This window comes from Heterocephalus glaber, unplaced genomic scaffold (genome assembly GCF_053883595.1).
Source record: "Heterocephalus glaber isolate CG9 unplaced genomic scaffold, H.glaber_assembly_v1.0 deba00000943, whole genome shotgun sequence".
Lineage (NCBI taxonomy): Eukaryota > Metazoa > Chordata > Mammalia > Rodentia > Bathyergidae > Heterocephalus > Heterocephalus glaber.
This window is the reverse complement of record NW_028258175.1, coordinates 7795277-7811872: the sequence shown is the minus strand read 5'-3', so window position 1 is coordinate 7811872 and position 16596 is coordinate 7795277. Positions and strand designations below refer to the sequence as shown.

At 42.2% G+C, this 16596-nt stretch overlaps 2 protein-coding genes across 10 annotated transcripts in view; one reads left to right on the top strand and one right to left on the bottom strand.

Annotated features, from left to right (window-relative positions):
* Rexo5 (RNA exonuclease 5) overlaps positions 1 to 16596 on the top strand; it is a 67257-nt gene that overhangs the window by 38258 nt on the left and 12403 nt on the right. For 5 of the 9 annotated variants that reach the window (XM_087208884.1, XM_087208887.1, XM_087208886.1 and 2 more), the window contains one exon: positions 694 to 10134. In XM_087208884.1, coding sequence (XP_087065010.1) covers positions 694 to 775 — 82 coding nt within the window. In that variant the 3' untranslated portion in view covers positions 776 to 10134. Of the gene's footprint in view, positions 1 to 693; positions 10135 to 12255; positions 12445 to 12562; positions 12967 to 16596 lie in introns of those variants that run through there. The other 4 variants (XR_015450389.1, XR_015450388.1, XM_087208885.1 and 1 more) reach the window with 3 other exon arrangements.
* On the bottom strand, positions 10845 to 13395 carry Dcun1d3 (defective in cullin neddylation 1 domain containing 3). Its single transcript, XM_021237290.2, has 2 exons — positions 12965 to 13395; positions 10845 to 11598 (listed from the first exon to the last, which is right to left on the bottom strand). Exons 1-2 carry the CDS (start codon positions 13393 to 13395, stop codon positions 11115 to 11117), a joined length of 915 nt encoding a protein of 304 aa, XP_021092949.1. The 3' UTR covers positions 10845 to 11114.

Genomic DNA, 16596 nt, shown 5'->3' with positions numbered 1-16596 from the left:
TCTAAGTACTCTGGCAGGTGTTTTACAACATACATTATTAAATAAGTTAATGTTTTGTAAAGTTTTTCAAGTAGTGTTTGGCACACACATAGTAGGTGCTACAAGTGTTTAAGTGAAATGAACAAAAGACTAAGCAATTTATAAGGACTCTGAGGACACAGTTCCATTCTTGACATCCTGGTTTTGTCACTAAACAGTTGTATGACTGGAGCATTTTGTGTGTGTGTGTGTATATATATGTGTATATATATATATGTATCTGTTTCTTTATTTGAAATGGAGATGGGAGTTGTTCTTACATTATTAAGGTGTTTTGAGGATTGAATGAGACAAGTGCTTAGGACAATCCTTGGGGTGTACTAAGAACTCAGTGTATGTTGGCTGTTATTGTCTGTAGGTCTCATGAAAAGCCTTGTGAAACAGTAATTTATAGAGTTGCACAGTTGTAAAATGAGGCTTGGTTAAGATATGCCTTATATATCTTAAGTAGCAGAGGTAGGAGTTGAATCAGGCCTCTGGGACTAGTCTGTTCTTTCCATTGAGCCATTTTCAGCAGACAGCTTTCCATAAACCTGCCTGCCTCTTGCTGTGTGGTGTACACACATCCTCAAATTCTTACTCCTGTAGCCTAGGAGTTTATAACCATTCATTCAACCCTATGGATAAAAACCTGTCTTCACTCATTTATCACAGCATTCATGGCTCACTCCCTGGCTTAGGAATGATGGGAATAAAAGACGAAGAGGAATCCACCACCACAGGCATGGGTTTGTGAGTCTGACCCCGCTTTCCACTTGTCATTTCTTGTCTTTTGTGGGCAGCTGCCAGCCCTCTCCATCCATCAGTCAGTTTCATGGAAACTTGGTATACCAGCTAAGGAATCTGTACAGTTTACTTGGCATGGACAAATTTTCATTAAATGCCTGAAATTCAGGCATTCTTCATCGTAAGGGAAGAAACTAGCTTTATTTTCTTTTTGTCAGTGAGTTTATGTAGCACTCCCATGAAATGGTATATATCGATAAGGGAGTCAGGAAGAATGACTTTTGTGTGGAGAAAACAGCTGAATAAGCAGTTTGTCGAAGTTGTAATAGATATTTGAATAAAGCAAATTTCTGTAAGACAGATTGTGTTCTTATTGGGAGGAAATCATAAAATTGAGGGGGGAAAGATAGACTGAACTGAAAATCTGCACGTTCACTGGAGTGGAAGACTTTTTAGCTTTTTACCAACTCTGGAAACCTTATTCCATGTTTGGGAATCCCTCCTTCTTCAGAAGATGGCTGCAGTGCCACCCTTTACCAGTAGGTGCCTCCATCACACCAGCTCTCTCCCCAGGAACTGGAAACTGAACTCTGTGAAAGCCAGGGCTTTGCCTTTTAACCAGCTAACTGGTTACATTCTGTTGGAAAGGACATGGGGCACAGGAGTACAATTCCAAAACTGGTAGAGATGTAGAGATACTAACTATACTCCAAAAAGGTGAACTAATCTATCATATAGTGTATATATCTCATCAAAAACCTTGCTCCATAATCAGACCTTACAATCTCTAGGATAACAATCACACAAAAACACATGTAAAGGAATTCTAGATAACCATTTTTAAATGTGTCTGTGCGCACACACACATGCCCAGAGTGCCTAATGTTGGATCTCAGTTTACTCATTGTTGACTTGAATTACTTAGCATCTCAGTTCTTGGGATAATAATTTTAGGTTTATCATGATGATAAATGAAGTTATGCATGTAATTATGCACACATATATGCATACATTATGCATTATGTGTGTGTGTGTATATATATGTATATATATATATATAATTTGTTTTATGAAGTGTGGAAGGCTACAGAATAGTTTGAATCTAATTTTATAGGAAAAATTTTACAAAGCTATTCTTAGGCTTGGAACTAAACCTAGAAGGCTGTTTCCCAGAATGTTAACAGTGCTTCTCTCTGGCTAGTGTGATTGGCAAATTAGGTTCTGCCAAATGCTTTTCTGTGTGTAAGGTGGACTTAAAAGCAGGACATGCTTTTATGATTAGAAAAACATTTATAATTCTTCTTAAAATTAATTCTCAAGGTTGGCCATTTAGGGATGTTTAATCCTTTAAATGTAACAAGATCTGGCCCTAAATGGAGCTAGCACTGAAGAACTGGATTTGGGATTAGGACATTGCAGTTTGGAGCCCCTCTGTCAGGAATATAGTCTTCTGCCAGCTTCAGCTGCAAGGCCCTGAGAACAACTTGAATTGACGGTGTTGCCGGATTCCTTCCTGCCCAACTGAGCTTCAGAACTGTGGAAGTTTAGTTGATGCGTACCTCTTGAGGCTCGTCCCAAGAGACAGAGTACATGTCTGTGTTGGATGTGAACAGACGTGGACTGCAGCTTCAGCTTTGCACCTGGGTATTCTTGGATGTTAGTTAACCTTATGTGGTATATAAGTTTCTATTTCTAAAATAAGGAAATATCTACTTTTACAACCTTGGGAGAACTCAAAATATCTTTTGTGGAAAATGACAGAATAGTGGACTATGTATGAGTTATTTTCCTTGTCAGAGCCTTTTTCCTCACCTTTAAAGTGGGGGAAATTTGTACCTAATTCATAAGGTTATTATAAGAATTAGAGGAAGCCTAGATCAAGTGGTCAATAAATGACAGGTATTTTACTATGGATCAGCTTTATAAAGTGCCGAAGCAGATTAGAGCTCCCAGAACCTAGGGTACTCCCCTGGCTCCCAAAACTAGCCAAGACCATTTCCTTCTGGATGGGTGGGGCAGGAGGTTTCCCCTGGGCCCCAACCCCAGATCCCTGCAGAGACGGACCTGGACCACAAGGCCTCTGAGACCTCGGTCTGCACACACTGTTCTTTCAGTCCATGCTCCCACCTTTTGGAAGCCAAAGCTGCCAACTTGGCCTCTTGCAAAACACACATTCCATTCATAAGTGCGTTTGTGCATTTGTCCTCCCACACCCTTCTAGGCAGCCAATGCAGAGCTGCCAAGGCAGCTGCTGGAGAAGTGGTGTCTGGTGTAGGGGGAAAAGGCAACTCTTTTACAGAACTCTCGATTCAGGCTTGGAACATATTACTCCCATTTTCTGGCCCACGTCTGTTCAATCAGTAATGGACACTCAGCCATGTTCATGTTCATTTCCTTTGTTGCCTTCTTTGTAATAACCTCTTCCCTATAAACAGGTTCCACCAATAAATGGAAGTCTGAAAAATTAAAATTACATCTAACCCTACCACTCAGAGTCAGTGACTGTCACTATTTTACCAGTTCCTGTCAAACTTTTTCCATCATTAGTCAAAAGCAGTTTTAAATACCTGTGTAATATTGGGGTGTCATGGTTTCTAAAACACAACCCTGTTGTTGACACTTAAGTTCCCAAATGCTGCTGCCAGTTACATCCTTGCATATACATAGTTGGCAGTTATTACCCTAGGTTCCTAAAAGAAATTATTGAATTAAAGAGTATTAACATTTACATTCCTTTAACTCCAGAAAGGTTTTTGCTGTTGGCCAGCATGGGTTTAATAATCTCTGCCAGGGCCGGGGATTTAGCTCGATGGGTGCCGCTGCCTGCCCCACAAGCGCAAGGACTGAAGTTCGATCCCCCGTACAAAAAAAAAAAAATCTCTCTGCCAATTTGATAGATTAAAAAAGTTTTCATTATAGATCTAATTCCTGTTTATTTGAATACGTTTTCGATTGACATCCAACTTTTTTTTTCCAGGAGCTTTTTGGCCAATTACTTTTTTCTTCAGAATTGTCCAGATTTGCCCATTTTTTGGTTGGAAAACCACGTACTTTTCCATACTGAATATTTAAGACCTTAAGGATCAAGAAGTATCCATTTGTCAACTATTGCAAAAATGGTTCTAGTTTGCTTTTTTTTTTTGAGATAAAGAGTCTCTCTTTGTAGTGCAGTCTGGCCTTGAACTCAAGGTGATCCTCCTGCCTCAGCCTCCCAAATGTGAATGTGATGCTGAGATTACAGGCGAGCACCACCACACTGGGTTTTAGTTTATTCTTCAGTGATTTCTTCTGTTTGCTTTTATGTTTAGAAAGTCCTGACTGGTCCAGAGATAAACTTTTAAATACCCACTGGCAAGTTCATATATATTACTTCTCATGAATTTTATAGTTATACCCTCATTTTTGGAACTTATTTTGCCATATGGTGACTTTTCCCAAATATTTAATTTTACCTAATTACCTATCATTATTCGCCCAAGAAAGGAGGATGCCTCCTTTTTGTAAGTCTACATATGTACCAGAGCTGGGACCTACATTTCTGTCTCACAATAGTACAGTCTTGTAGCTATTTTAATATATTAGCAATGGCTCATGAGTCCCCATTAGGCTGGATTACAAGACACCAAGAATTAAAATGCTTTTGCTGCTGACTGCATTAGTACTGTTTCACTGGGACCTCCTCAGCACCCTTAAACAGAAGCTAAGGTCAGAACATTACAAAGAATGCTAAACTCAGTTAGAGTTTTACGGCTTTCATAAGACAGGGTGTATCCTCAGAAGTCCCAGGAAAGGACAGGAAATGAAGGTTAGATAGCTTTCCTGACCCTTCCCAGTCAGATTAACCCTTTCTAGTCTGGATCTAAACCCAGAGCTACCGGGTTGATTTCCAGCTGATTCTCCAACCTGCCTGCTTCGGTAACTTGATTTGACAGGAGGGAAAAGGCTAGGGCTGAGTGACTCTTCTGGACCTGCCGGACTACCTTCAGTAAACTGTACTTGCTTGGCAGAAAGTCTATTCCACATGCAGTTACATTCATCTGGCAATGTGTGAAAGTTGCTTGCCCCTAATCCAATTGAAAATTGGATTTTAGCTGTATATAATTTCTGCAGCACTGTAACAACACCTGGAATAGCTTCAGGTTTTATATAAGCACCCAAATCTGCATCTTCCACTTTTGTTATTCCCCCAATCTGTTAAGGTCCTGGCTGGGCTTGCTAACTCAGAAAGGCCAAAGCACAGAAGAAACAAGCCCCAGGGCCAATGGGAAATAGTTCCGGAGACCTACTTTTTCAGAGAAGAAAGTCACTCCCTAGATTTTCTTTCAGCCTCTACCTTGTTCATAGAAAAAAAAAAAATTCCAATTCTTTGCGGAAACCCTAGAAACTTCTCCTTAGCGAGGGAATGTATCCATGACACCTAAAACTTTTGCAACCAAAAAGAAAAAGCACATCTGACCCTTACCACTGTATTTACTTATTTTTAGGAGACAGCAATATGAGGTTGGGAATCAGGGGAGGTCATCAGGGCCTCCATCAAAGAAATGAGTAAGATGGCTGGTCAGTAGCTTTCCTGAATGTGAACAATAGCTAGATGAAAGACAGTGGAAGGAAGCTAAGGGTTCTACAGTTTACCATATGCGAATCTTCTAGAACGTAAGAGGCAGATGGGAACCTTGAGGCTCATGTTCAATTCTCCCCTTCCCCGTTTTGGCAGAGAAGTTGAACCTCTAGGGGGGTAGTGACATGAAAGATCACTTGTAACCATATTACTCCCCTCCCCCATTCTCCGGATTCCCTGCATTTACTTACCTAATATCCTTTTGGAAAATCTTAAAGTATGTAGTGATTGAGCACCTCCAGGTCTTAGGTACTTTATAAAGACTTTCTTTTAAATCTTTTTTTGGCGGGGGGCGGTACTGGGATTGAACTCAGGACCCTGTGCTTGTGTCTTTTAAATCTTAATACAATGGAAAGATTCCTTCAGTTTACAAATGAGTGAAAGAAAAACAAGTTCACTAACTTGCCTATGGTTGCATGGCACTGGTACCAACAGTTAAGGCTTGTCTCCTTTGTCTCAATCACTGCAAACATAATGTAGGGGCCATGCACTTTTTCAGTTATTAAAACTATTAAGGTAGTGGTCCTATAAGGACTCATTTTCTGTTTGCCTACAAATACTGGGACCTAAGCCCCAAAGACCAGCCATTTAACTTTGGTACATAGGAAGTCAAATACCCATGTTTGGAGCCTGGAGATTTTGTACTGTCTGGATTATTTTCCAAAGCATAAGAATTGTTTTCCAATATTGTCAGGTTGGAAGAGGCCCTTAATGGGTAAACCTTGTCCCAGAATAAAGTGATTTTCATTTTTGCAGAAATATCAATAGTCAGGTAAACAAATTTATTAAATCCAACAGCAAGTAACCTTCCAAATAAAAAAAAGACATCAGAAGAAAAAAATAACGTAGACATCAAAGACAAATGTGTGTAACAAGTCAATAAAAATATTTTAAGGGGCCATTTGGAGAGTGCAACAGTGCAGTGAATATAAACAAAAGTATTAACTTTTGTCAAGTTTGTACAACCTCATGAAACAGACACACTGATCACAAAGTAAGAGGGATCCACAAAGGTGGAGGGTCACATGAGCAATGGACTCATCACCTCAGCGGCTTAAGGCAGGATATGTGTATGACCAATCCATCCAAGCCCCGTTTGCCTATTGCTTCAAATTCCCTCTTTAAAACCTAGAATCATGTTCATTAGTGCAACAGGTAAGAGCAGTTAAACACAGAATAAGGGCCAAGGTCAAAGGGAAGACGGCTCTTCCAGAGTAAATGTATGTGTTTGGGAGTGGGGGGACAGCAGCTGCTGAATGGCTTCCTTTGGCAATACCCAAGATTTGACAGTAGCAGGGAGGATGGTAGGTGGTGGAAGTAGGTAACAATGAGAGCAGGCTGGCAGGAAGAAGGGGAGAATGTGATACCCCAGCACCTGAATTAGAAAGAGAACTTGATGGTTCCTCATAGCTATTCCAACTCTCCTGGCTTCTGGAAACAGTGTTGAAGCATCAATTTATTTTGTCTTTTAAAAGGGGGAAAATCCTGCCAATCTTGACAGACATGTAGCCCCAGTCTAAGGCCAGATATGCTGTAATTAAGCCTACCAGGGGAATAAACTCTAAAGGGAGGATGGTGGGATTCCCCTCTGTATGACTCAAAAGAGACTGGGACTAAGAGGAGGATCAATGTCATGTTCTTAAATGAGTCCCAACCGACACATTCTAGTAACTTTAATAGTCCTTTCCGTCATTTAAACAAATACTGCCAGAGTTCTCCAAGGAAGACCTTTGTCAGTTACCAAGATGTTCAAATTCAAGTCTATCAAGGAAGACCTTTGTCAGTTACCAAGATGTTCAAATTCAAGTCTATCAAGGAAGACCTTTGTCAGTTACCAAGATGTTCAAGTCATCATTAACCAAATATAACAGACACCAGAAAAGCAGCAAAGCAAGCAACTAAAGGGGAAAAACAATACAAAATAACAACAAACCCTAACAGCAGCTTTCTCCAAGTCCTTATTGTATAGTTAAATCTACTTCTGGGTTCTGCTGCACTGAAGACCCTAGGACATACACCAAACCAAACAGTCCAAAATATAGGTGTTTTTGTCTGTAAACTTTTTGACAAGTTTTTATCCCAGTAACTTCCCACCACTTTGTAGTACAATTTGGCATTAGTATACAGTATATGACGCTATCAAGTGAACTATAGGGTCCCAACACCCTACAGCTTCCAGACCTGACTCAATTTTGATACCAGCCTCTGGGCTAGCAATACTATTTCAGACTAATACTGTATGCCTTAATCCTTTGTTCCTTTTACAGGAAGGCTGGTTTGCACTCTCCTTTGAGAAGTTTTAACATGTTGCCACCAGCTTGAACCACTGGTGGTACATGCGTGACTTCCATCCGTGGCAGGTACAAGGCTCCCAATGGGACAGTCATGCATGTACGTTCCCATTGTGAATGTGTTAGTGTTGAAAATACTGCCTCATAAATTTCAACTGTATTTCTCTGGGCCTGTAAGTTTGGTGGAAACTTGAATCTTCAGCCAACTCTCTAGGGTTTTTTTCTTCCCTTATCAGAAGGGTACCTGATGGGTTTCTGGATCCAACTCACACACGTGGGCACATTTGGCGGGATGAGGGAAGAGCTACAGAGGCAACCAAAGCATAAAAAAGTGTCGTTACAAGAAGTAAGGTTAAGAATGATACATTCAAATTTGGCAAAGATGGGGAAAGAGTGATTCAAAGAAGCAACACCTCATCTCATACCAGCTTGCTAGTAAATTGCTAAAAAAACCCAAAAAAACCCACAGCTCACAAAGCCATTTGCCAAAACTAAGCCTTTTCCCAACACATACTCAGCTGGTTACAGGCACTCTCTGATGTTCCAGGTGTTCAAAATGGCATCCACATCCTGCCCTGCTCCACATACCAGCCTGGAAGAACAATGCTGAAATGAGGGGTAGGCTGGCTTACCAGAAAGGCAAGCGTTGACCTCCACAGAATTTCTGCTTGCTCACCCTTTAAGGAGAAAACCCATTTTTAGGTTGATAGGAACAGGGGTGTTTCACTTCCCAGAAGTGTAAATACAAACCCCACACACATCTCTCCTTGGATCTCTTTGCAGAAAAACTCCTTTTCTGTGGTTATGAGAGTCAAATACTGTTCCAGAGTTACTGCAGTCTGAAGTCTTTGTTCAATATCAGGGCCTCAAACCTAGAAGTAACCTGGACATAAGTTCCTGTCTGATTGCTCCTTATTCTGGGTTCTCATCAAATGGATCATTAAAAAAAAATTTTTTTTTCTGAGTGGTTCTTCTAAGAGTGGGTGGGGAAGCTGAACAGTTAAAAAACAAAATCCAGTAACAAAATTCACTTACTCTAAAATAAACCTGATGCATGGAGGCGAACTTATAGGCTGGAGAAGGAATGTATTTCCAATTCTTGAGGTCCTCAATGGCCTCCTTTTATACACTTATCCTTCATTCAGCCTCTACTCATTGCAGAATTGGGGAAAACTAGGAGTTGCAAATTGGCTGGATGATAAGGCGGCATCTTTAAGAACTCAGTCTGGGTACCCTACCAACAGATGAACCCATGGAACTTGCTGGGGCCCTGGACCTTGGGTCTTATTTATTTAGGGAAAAAACAAGACTACTATGGCCGATTTTAAAGTTACTCAACTGCCCAGCTAGGAGGAACAACTGTCAGGTTTAAAATCAACAACTACAACAACAACAACAAAATCAAATTCCAAGTATGTTCGCCATGTCAACATCAATTTTAGAAAAACCGTGACTGTCAAAGTCCTTAAATAATCATCTTTGTAAAGATGGGAGCCCAGACCGGTAAGGCTTCTGAAGGAGGAGCTCAACATGCAATTCTTGCCCAGGTTGAGAAATATGCCTGGAAGGGGGCAAATTAGGGGAGGAAATTCCAAAAGTTTAATAGACAAACTCTCATTACCTCAAGAGTATAAACAGTCATAAGTTTTTATTTAAAAGATTCCCTTTTTAATCTGTTCCAAAGTGTTGGAAGCTGAACTGTACAAGCTCTTGCCACCCACCCTTCCAGTACAGTTCTTTGAATATACATATATATATATATATATATATATATATATATATATATATATATATGAATGAATGACCAGAATCCGCTCCTCAGACCCCGGTGGCAGTTTGACCAAAGCTGGCCTTGCAGAGTGGGCTCATGGAGGAATCTGAGGAACTGGGCCCCTCTCCTGTGAGGAAAGGGCTGAGCAAATTCATATTCTCTTATGGTGAGAACGGTCCAGATTCAGACCTGAAGACCTCTGTTATGATGTTCCCTGGCACTCTTCTTACCCTTTCAATATTGAAGGCCGCTCCCTCTTTTATGGCCAGTTTTAGCAGGCAAAGAAAAGGAATATAGATACATATATGTGTGTGTGTATATATATATATTTTATATAGGTAAAATATATACATATTTTATATATGTATCTATACATATCTGGGGGTAGGGACAGGACAAGGAGGGTCATGTAAACCTAAACAGTCATCACATTACCCCAAACGAGCCTGACGTTAACAGAAAGATAATAAATAACTCCTAGGGGTTAAGTGACAACATGGGTGCAGCAAGAAGGGAAAGGGCACACATTTAACTATTAAATACACTTCGATGTTTGTTTGGCAGAGTCCAGGCTTCTGCACTTGCCAGACAAGTAAGCTGATGATACTCAAAGAAAAAAATTTAAAAAAAAAAAAAAAATTCAAGCAGAGCTCCATACCACAGTTTTCTTTTAAGTCAGCTGGCCGGCAGGCAGGTTTTCCGACCACTAGGAACAGAAACTTTGGCTCCAAGGCAAATGAAAGAAAAAAGATATTTCCACTTAAAACATGAAAATACAGAAACTTCATCAAAGAAAGAAAAATATCAAAGAAGTCTACTTCCAGCAAAACTGAGGTAGCACTGCTTTCTCTGCATTCAATGCTTAAGTGGTTCTCAGTACAATGTGTTCTAAAAAACAAAATTGCTCACTTGACTGACAGGTGCAGCATGTTGATGGATAAACCCAACATGAAATGCAATAGATCAAAGAAGGAATGAGCAAGAAGTGAGGGAAATAAGGGTTTTGGATAAATTAGCTTAAAAGGGGGTTGTCACCAGACCATAAATGCTCTTGACTGGCCTTGGCTCTCCAAGAGCTCCAAATCGTCTGGGAATTAATGCAATGTGGTTAACAGTTAACACTGCTACTCAGATCTGTGTAAATCTTTAAAAATAATTATTACAACCTAAATTCATTCATGTAAACAGCACTACACACAGTACAGACCTGCCCTGAAAAACAATTATGCAAAACTGAGATCTGGCACTGTATCATTTTGTAATCTTAAGTCAACCTAACAGTTCCATTCTCCCCACCCGGCTCTACGTCCTCCCCCACCAAAAACAAAAATCAAACCAAACCAAAACAAAATCTAATTTTGTGCAAGAAATGGCAGGCTTATTCGAGTTGAAGGCTTGAAAAAAAAAAAAAAAAAAAAAAAAAAGCACAACATGTAGCCAGGTTCCAATATTTTGAGGGATACCCCCCAAAGAAATAACCAAAATAACCAAAAAATGAAGAAAGTGCCTAAAACATGATACAGCATTTTAGAGCCCTTTCAGATACAAGGCAGAGAAAGGTGTGAAGTAGAAAATATCCGGATCTTCAGTAATTTCCACAAAGGTCCAACTCCTCGCTTGGCTGCAGGACAGCGGGCAGGTCCTTGCTGCTGCTCCTGGGACAGAGCCACTAAGTTTGCTCCTCGGGACACAAGCCCTCGGGCCCTGAGCTGAGTGCACCTCTCCCTTCCCCTTCTCTTTTCCTTCGTTCCATTTCCCACTCCACAAAGGTATCAAAGAGACTGGGCCAGGCCTCATCTTCACTGTAGTTGCTGAGGTCAGGGCCAATCACCTGAGTGAAGTTAAGGAACATGTTCCAAGTGTCCCGGGAGATGCCCTTGATCCCCGAGGGGTTCTCTGTTAAGAAGTTTAGCCACTGGTCCAACACGGGAGGATTGTTCTGGGTGAAGACTAGTTTCCACAGGGCAATGGCTATTTCTCGATGCAGTGACCGCTGCCCTTCTTCAGAGTCCAGGCCAAACTGAAATGTAAACCGGTAGAGATCCTTGAATTTATCCTCTTGTTTGGCTTCAGTCAAGAGGCTAGGGAACCGTGCACAGATCCCGTCAATGCTGTCTGCACTTATTGCTTTGCAGCCATCGAAGAATTCCTTTCTGCCAACAGGAAGGAAGGGCCACAATTAATAATTATATCATTTAATGACAGGCAACAGATTACAGAGATTAAGAGCACAGTTTTGAGGCCCTCGGGCCTGGATTGAAATTCCAACTCCTCTACTACATAGTCCTATGTCCTTGTCTGTCACACAATGAGAATACCACCTTACTGTGTAGGGTTCCGTGAGGGCTAAATACGTTAACAGATACAGTATTAACACCTAACTATGTCTGGCACTTGGTGGGCAGTTCACTCATTTTCACAAAGCTAAACTCGAGTTTCCTGCTCTGGCCAGTTGTGTTCTACTCTGCATAGTGATTAAACTGCACTTTCTCTTCCCACTCTGATTCTCTATGGGTTCTTTTTGGTATATTTTTGGTGATTGCCAAGGGAGTCTTGGAGCCAAAGATTCTGGATGAACTTTGGCAACTCTACCACCAGAGATCAAAGTTCTGTCATTAAAAAGCAAAAATTACATTATATATTTTTAACACCTGTACAACTCTTTCCGCTTACAATATGGTCTCAAGAGGTATAAGGCATCTGAGGTCTGCAGGGTAACCTACTCAGGGGGCCATATAAACTACAAACTGTTCAGTGAGGCCCCTAAGGTAGGTTATTCATAACCCTGTCCTCTGCAAACCACACCTTAGGATTACCCCGCTGTGCTCTCACCCACAAATAACCTCAACTGGGACGCATGACCACGACAGTATGTAGAGCTACTGCTTCATAGGCCTGGCTGATGTGAGAATTAGAAGGAACAAGAGGCTTCATGGAATGACAGAGGCGTACCCCGAGGCCACTGTATTGGCATGTTGAGTGCCTTTGCACATGAAAGGTACATAATAAATATTGAGAATTCACAAGGAAAAAAAAAAGGCTCTGAAATAGCAGTGGGGCTGAGCAGCAGAGCTTGGCAATATGGCTCATTCTGTACTGTTTCTCATTTAACTTCAGGAAAAGATGGTTGGCGTCCAGATACTTACAAGCTGCCTGGTAATGCTACTTCAAATGTGACCTAAAATTTAGACAAAGGCGTTGTTCTGTGAAAAGAAATGTGCAGTACATATCAGAAACAGGAAGCTTTACAAAAACAAAAGTGCCTGGGCCTGGCCCCAAGATTTTTATTCCATAGGTCTGCTATAGCATCAGGTAAGTATTGTGTATGTGTGTGTGTGTGGGGGGTTCCCTCTGGATCAGAACCACAGCTTGGCTCAGAACATTTAAGCTTTAGAGAAACTGGGGGGGAAGAAGCGTATCTTGTAAAGCCAAGTCAGTTCTAGCCTAACTGGCATCACTGCCAGTGGTGCTCTCTCTCCTCCTCTGTTCACCGGCTGACATAAAGTATTTGTGACTAACCTGGTGAATTTGCACATGGTAGCAGCCTGGAACTTCCAAGCCAAGAGCAGCACTCGAAATTCCGTGGGGTCAACACATAGGTCATTGCAAAAGCGCTCCATGCCTTCCTCCAAAATTGCATCCTCCCGCTCGTCCTTATAGCGCCTGAACAGGTCCTCCAGCCTCTGCAAGGAGGACTCCTCAGCGTTGGACTTGGCCTCCCTCCCAGCGTCTCCCGAGGATGTCGGCAGCTGGCAGGCCTCAGTGGCAGCCTCTGCTTTCTTGGTCCCATTGACAAGAATATCTCCACCTGGCTTGGCACAGGGTGGCAACTGTTCCTCACGGTGGCCTGCCCCTCGCCTACTGTGTGACTTGCTGCTAGGGTCCCGGTCTCCATTTTTGCTGCCCAGGGTCGACGAGGGATTCTTGCACTTAGTGACGCACTGGCCCATGGTGGTGGTGGCCTGGCTTCTAGAGTGGCCCCCTCTGGGTCAGAAGCCCTCTCTGCCACTGGCCCATGTACCTCAACATGCCATCAGCCAGAGGAGCCAGCCAACCTGGAAGGAAACGAGACAGTGGTCACTCCTGGATAGGGGAGTGGAACATGAATGCTACCCTCCAGGAACCGCTCACTGGCGACCACTCCACGTCAGCGAGCCGGCAGTTAGCCAAGGGCGACAGACACCCTGAGCCCTTCCTTCATCTCCCTCGTAAGCCAGCTCTGGAAGTTCCCCATGGAAAAGCGGCAGCTAGGGCACATATGGAGAACCAATAAGGGAAATTCCTAACATTCTTAAGGTAACACAGCTTACAAAGAGGCTGATTCACGGGCAGAATACATGGAAGAGTACAGTTCTGACAGAAGCCATCAGAGGAAAGCTGTCTTGCTAACTTGCTATCAGAGAAGAAAGTTACATGGACCTGTGTTAAGCTAAAAAGCACAAATATAAGGTTCACCTTCTAGTCCCTAATGTCAACACACTCGAGTTTTTTTAAAAAAATTTTTTACATTTAATTTTATTTTACCCTATTCCCCCCCAAACCTCTTCCCTTCCCTATGTACAAAAGCTTTGTTTCTATTTTTTCCTTCTATTTTTACTTTTTTCCTTGTCCCTTCCTTCCTCCCTTGTTCCCCTTCCCATTGGAACACTTTCTTCACATTTCTCAACATCCACTATACATCTTCAGATTTTCTTTTTTTAAAAAGATGAATAGGAGCCAGATGTGGTGCACATGCCTGTAAACCCAACACTCAGGAGGCTGAGGCAGGAGGATTGCCATGAATTTGGGGCCAGCCTGAATTATAAAGTGAGACTCAGAAAACAAAACAAAAGAAAGATGAATAGAAAGAAGGAATGGTCTTATCCAAGACAAATATATAATCTCATAATGGCCAAAAGGATTTGCAGTTGTGTCACGACTACAGCAGGGACCCAGCCAAACAGCAAAGTGAAATTCATCTCTCACACCTCCAGACTCCTTCCTGACCCATCCGGTAATGGCCTTTCTCTGCCCTACTCCACCTACCTGTAGAGCCCATCCACCAAGCCTGTATTCCCAGCAGTTTCCTAACCAAGGAACATATTTTTTTTTGTTCTCCCTTCAGGTCTCATGGCAAGCCAAGTCCACACTAAATGTGACTGTCCTATAGGCCATACAGCCACAATCTCCCAAAGGGGTGTCAGGTGCGATGGCACAAGCCTGTAACCCTGACTACTGGGAGGCTGAGGTAGAAGGATCAAGAATTTGATCCAGCCTGGGCAACTTAGCAAGACCCTGTCTCAAAAACATAAAGAGGACTGGGGGTATATAGCTCAGTGGTAGAGCACTGTGGCATGAAGCCCTGGGTTCAAACCCCAGTACCACAAAAAGGTGGTGGTGGGGCTGGTTTGCCCCATACAATCCACACCAATATACAACAAGCTCATCCTGGTGATTATGAATTACTGTTACCAAGAAGTTTTTGAGTGAATTGCTAGAAATTTCTGAGCCACAGAGAAGGTAACTTCTCTAAGACTATACTGTCTATTCAGGACTTACTTTCAACTAGTTTACCAGAAAATCCATTTACAATGTAGTTCTTGCAAAATGCCAGCTGCTAGAATAATTACACACACTGAAATTACACTCTTAATAGAAATGTGGACCAGGAGCCAGAAGCACTGTAGGGAAAGCAGACACTAGACAAAATCAATGTCAGTCCCATACGGGCCCTCCGCAGTTCTAGGGACCTTTCACAGCCTTTCATGATGCGAACTTGAAGCTCTCAGAGTCTGGCAGTGGGACAAAGCGTGATTTTTTAATGAAAATTTGAGACTTTAAGCTTTGCATAAAAAAACTCAGTTTCCTCCAAATAGTGCCTAGATAAACCAAGAGTTATCTTCAAGACAAATAAATACTCTCCAAAGGTAAGCTCTGAGTGTACACCAAGTTTAAAATGATGCCAGAATCATTCTTGTAGTTACTGGAGACTCATATCAGGGTGTGTCTCATTCTGCACCCTCAAGGAGAATAAATGACAAAAAGACATGTCTACACATGCCCTCAAAAGATCTGCAGTTTAATTTGGCTTCAAAAAACATACTGAAATCCTTAAAAGAGCTTCTGGTGTAAAAATGAGAGGCTCAGTAAGTTGTTTCAAAGTCTTTTCATGCTTTGAAGTATAACTAGGAGGTCATAAGCACAACCTATTCAAATTTCAAAAGGCAAGGGGTTAATTCTTGGAAGACCATCATACAAGGGAAGCAACTGTTTGAGCAGAATTATCTCAAAACAAGAAGGACTGTACCATGTGGAGGGTCTGGTTTCCAGATTTGTGTTCCTAAAGACTGGAGTGCTGAAAGAAACAAAAGGCCCAAACTTACACAAACCCCACATGCTCACAGACTAGCAACTGTAATTCCCAGGCATGCTGACTCACCAGGGTTTGCTGCTCAGCTCCTGCTGCGGAGGGAGGCTCTGGTACCCAGTGAGGTAACAGGATTTCCTGGCTTCCATCTGACCCAGGCCACTCACCCCATCACCCACCAGACAGATGCTTTGTTACAGCAGTTTCCTCAGAAGCCTGGCACCAAGGCTTGCAGGTAGGAACAGATGGGGCTCCCAAAGAGGCTGAAATCCCATTTACCCCACCAGCCCTTCATGTAAGAGCATCTTTTGATGACCTGACACAGCAGAACCAGCTTTTAACATGCCCAGCAGATGAGAAAAGGAGGAGAAAATCAATGTTGACGGATGATCAATCAGCAAGTGCCAGAAGGTCTGGTCGGTCCTTCTTCCATTTTGATTCCTTTCTCTGAAATGCCCTCATTCCAACTGCTGAAGCAAAGGGGTGGCCTCAAATCAGATGAAAATATTTTCAGGTCTGATGATGAGGGTGGGCCCCTTATTACTCTGATTACTGCCCAATGGGTTTTGTGTCTACCCCTTTCCCTGGGAAAATATTTTTGCTCCTAGCACTCTCTCCAAGCCTCCAACAGTGCCTTGCCTTGTGTCCCAGAGGCTGGCAGCTTCGAGTCATTTAAAGTTGAAGGTCTCCCTGAACTCACTAGCTGTTGGCTATTAGCTGACTTATCAATTATTGAGTACCTGATCTGGTGCCAGGCACTTTAGGGACATTAACTCACACATCATCACCACAATCCCATTTAAAG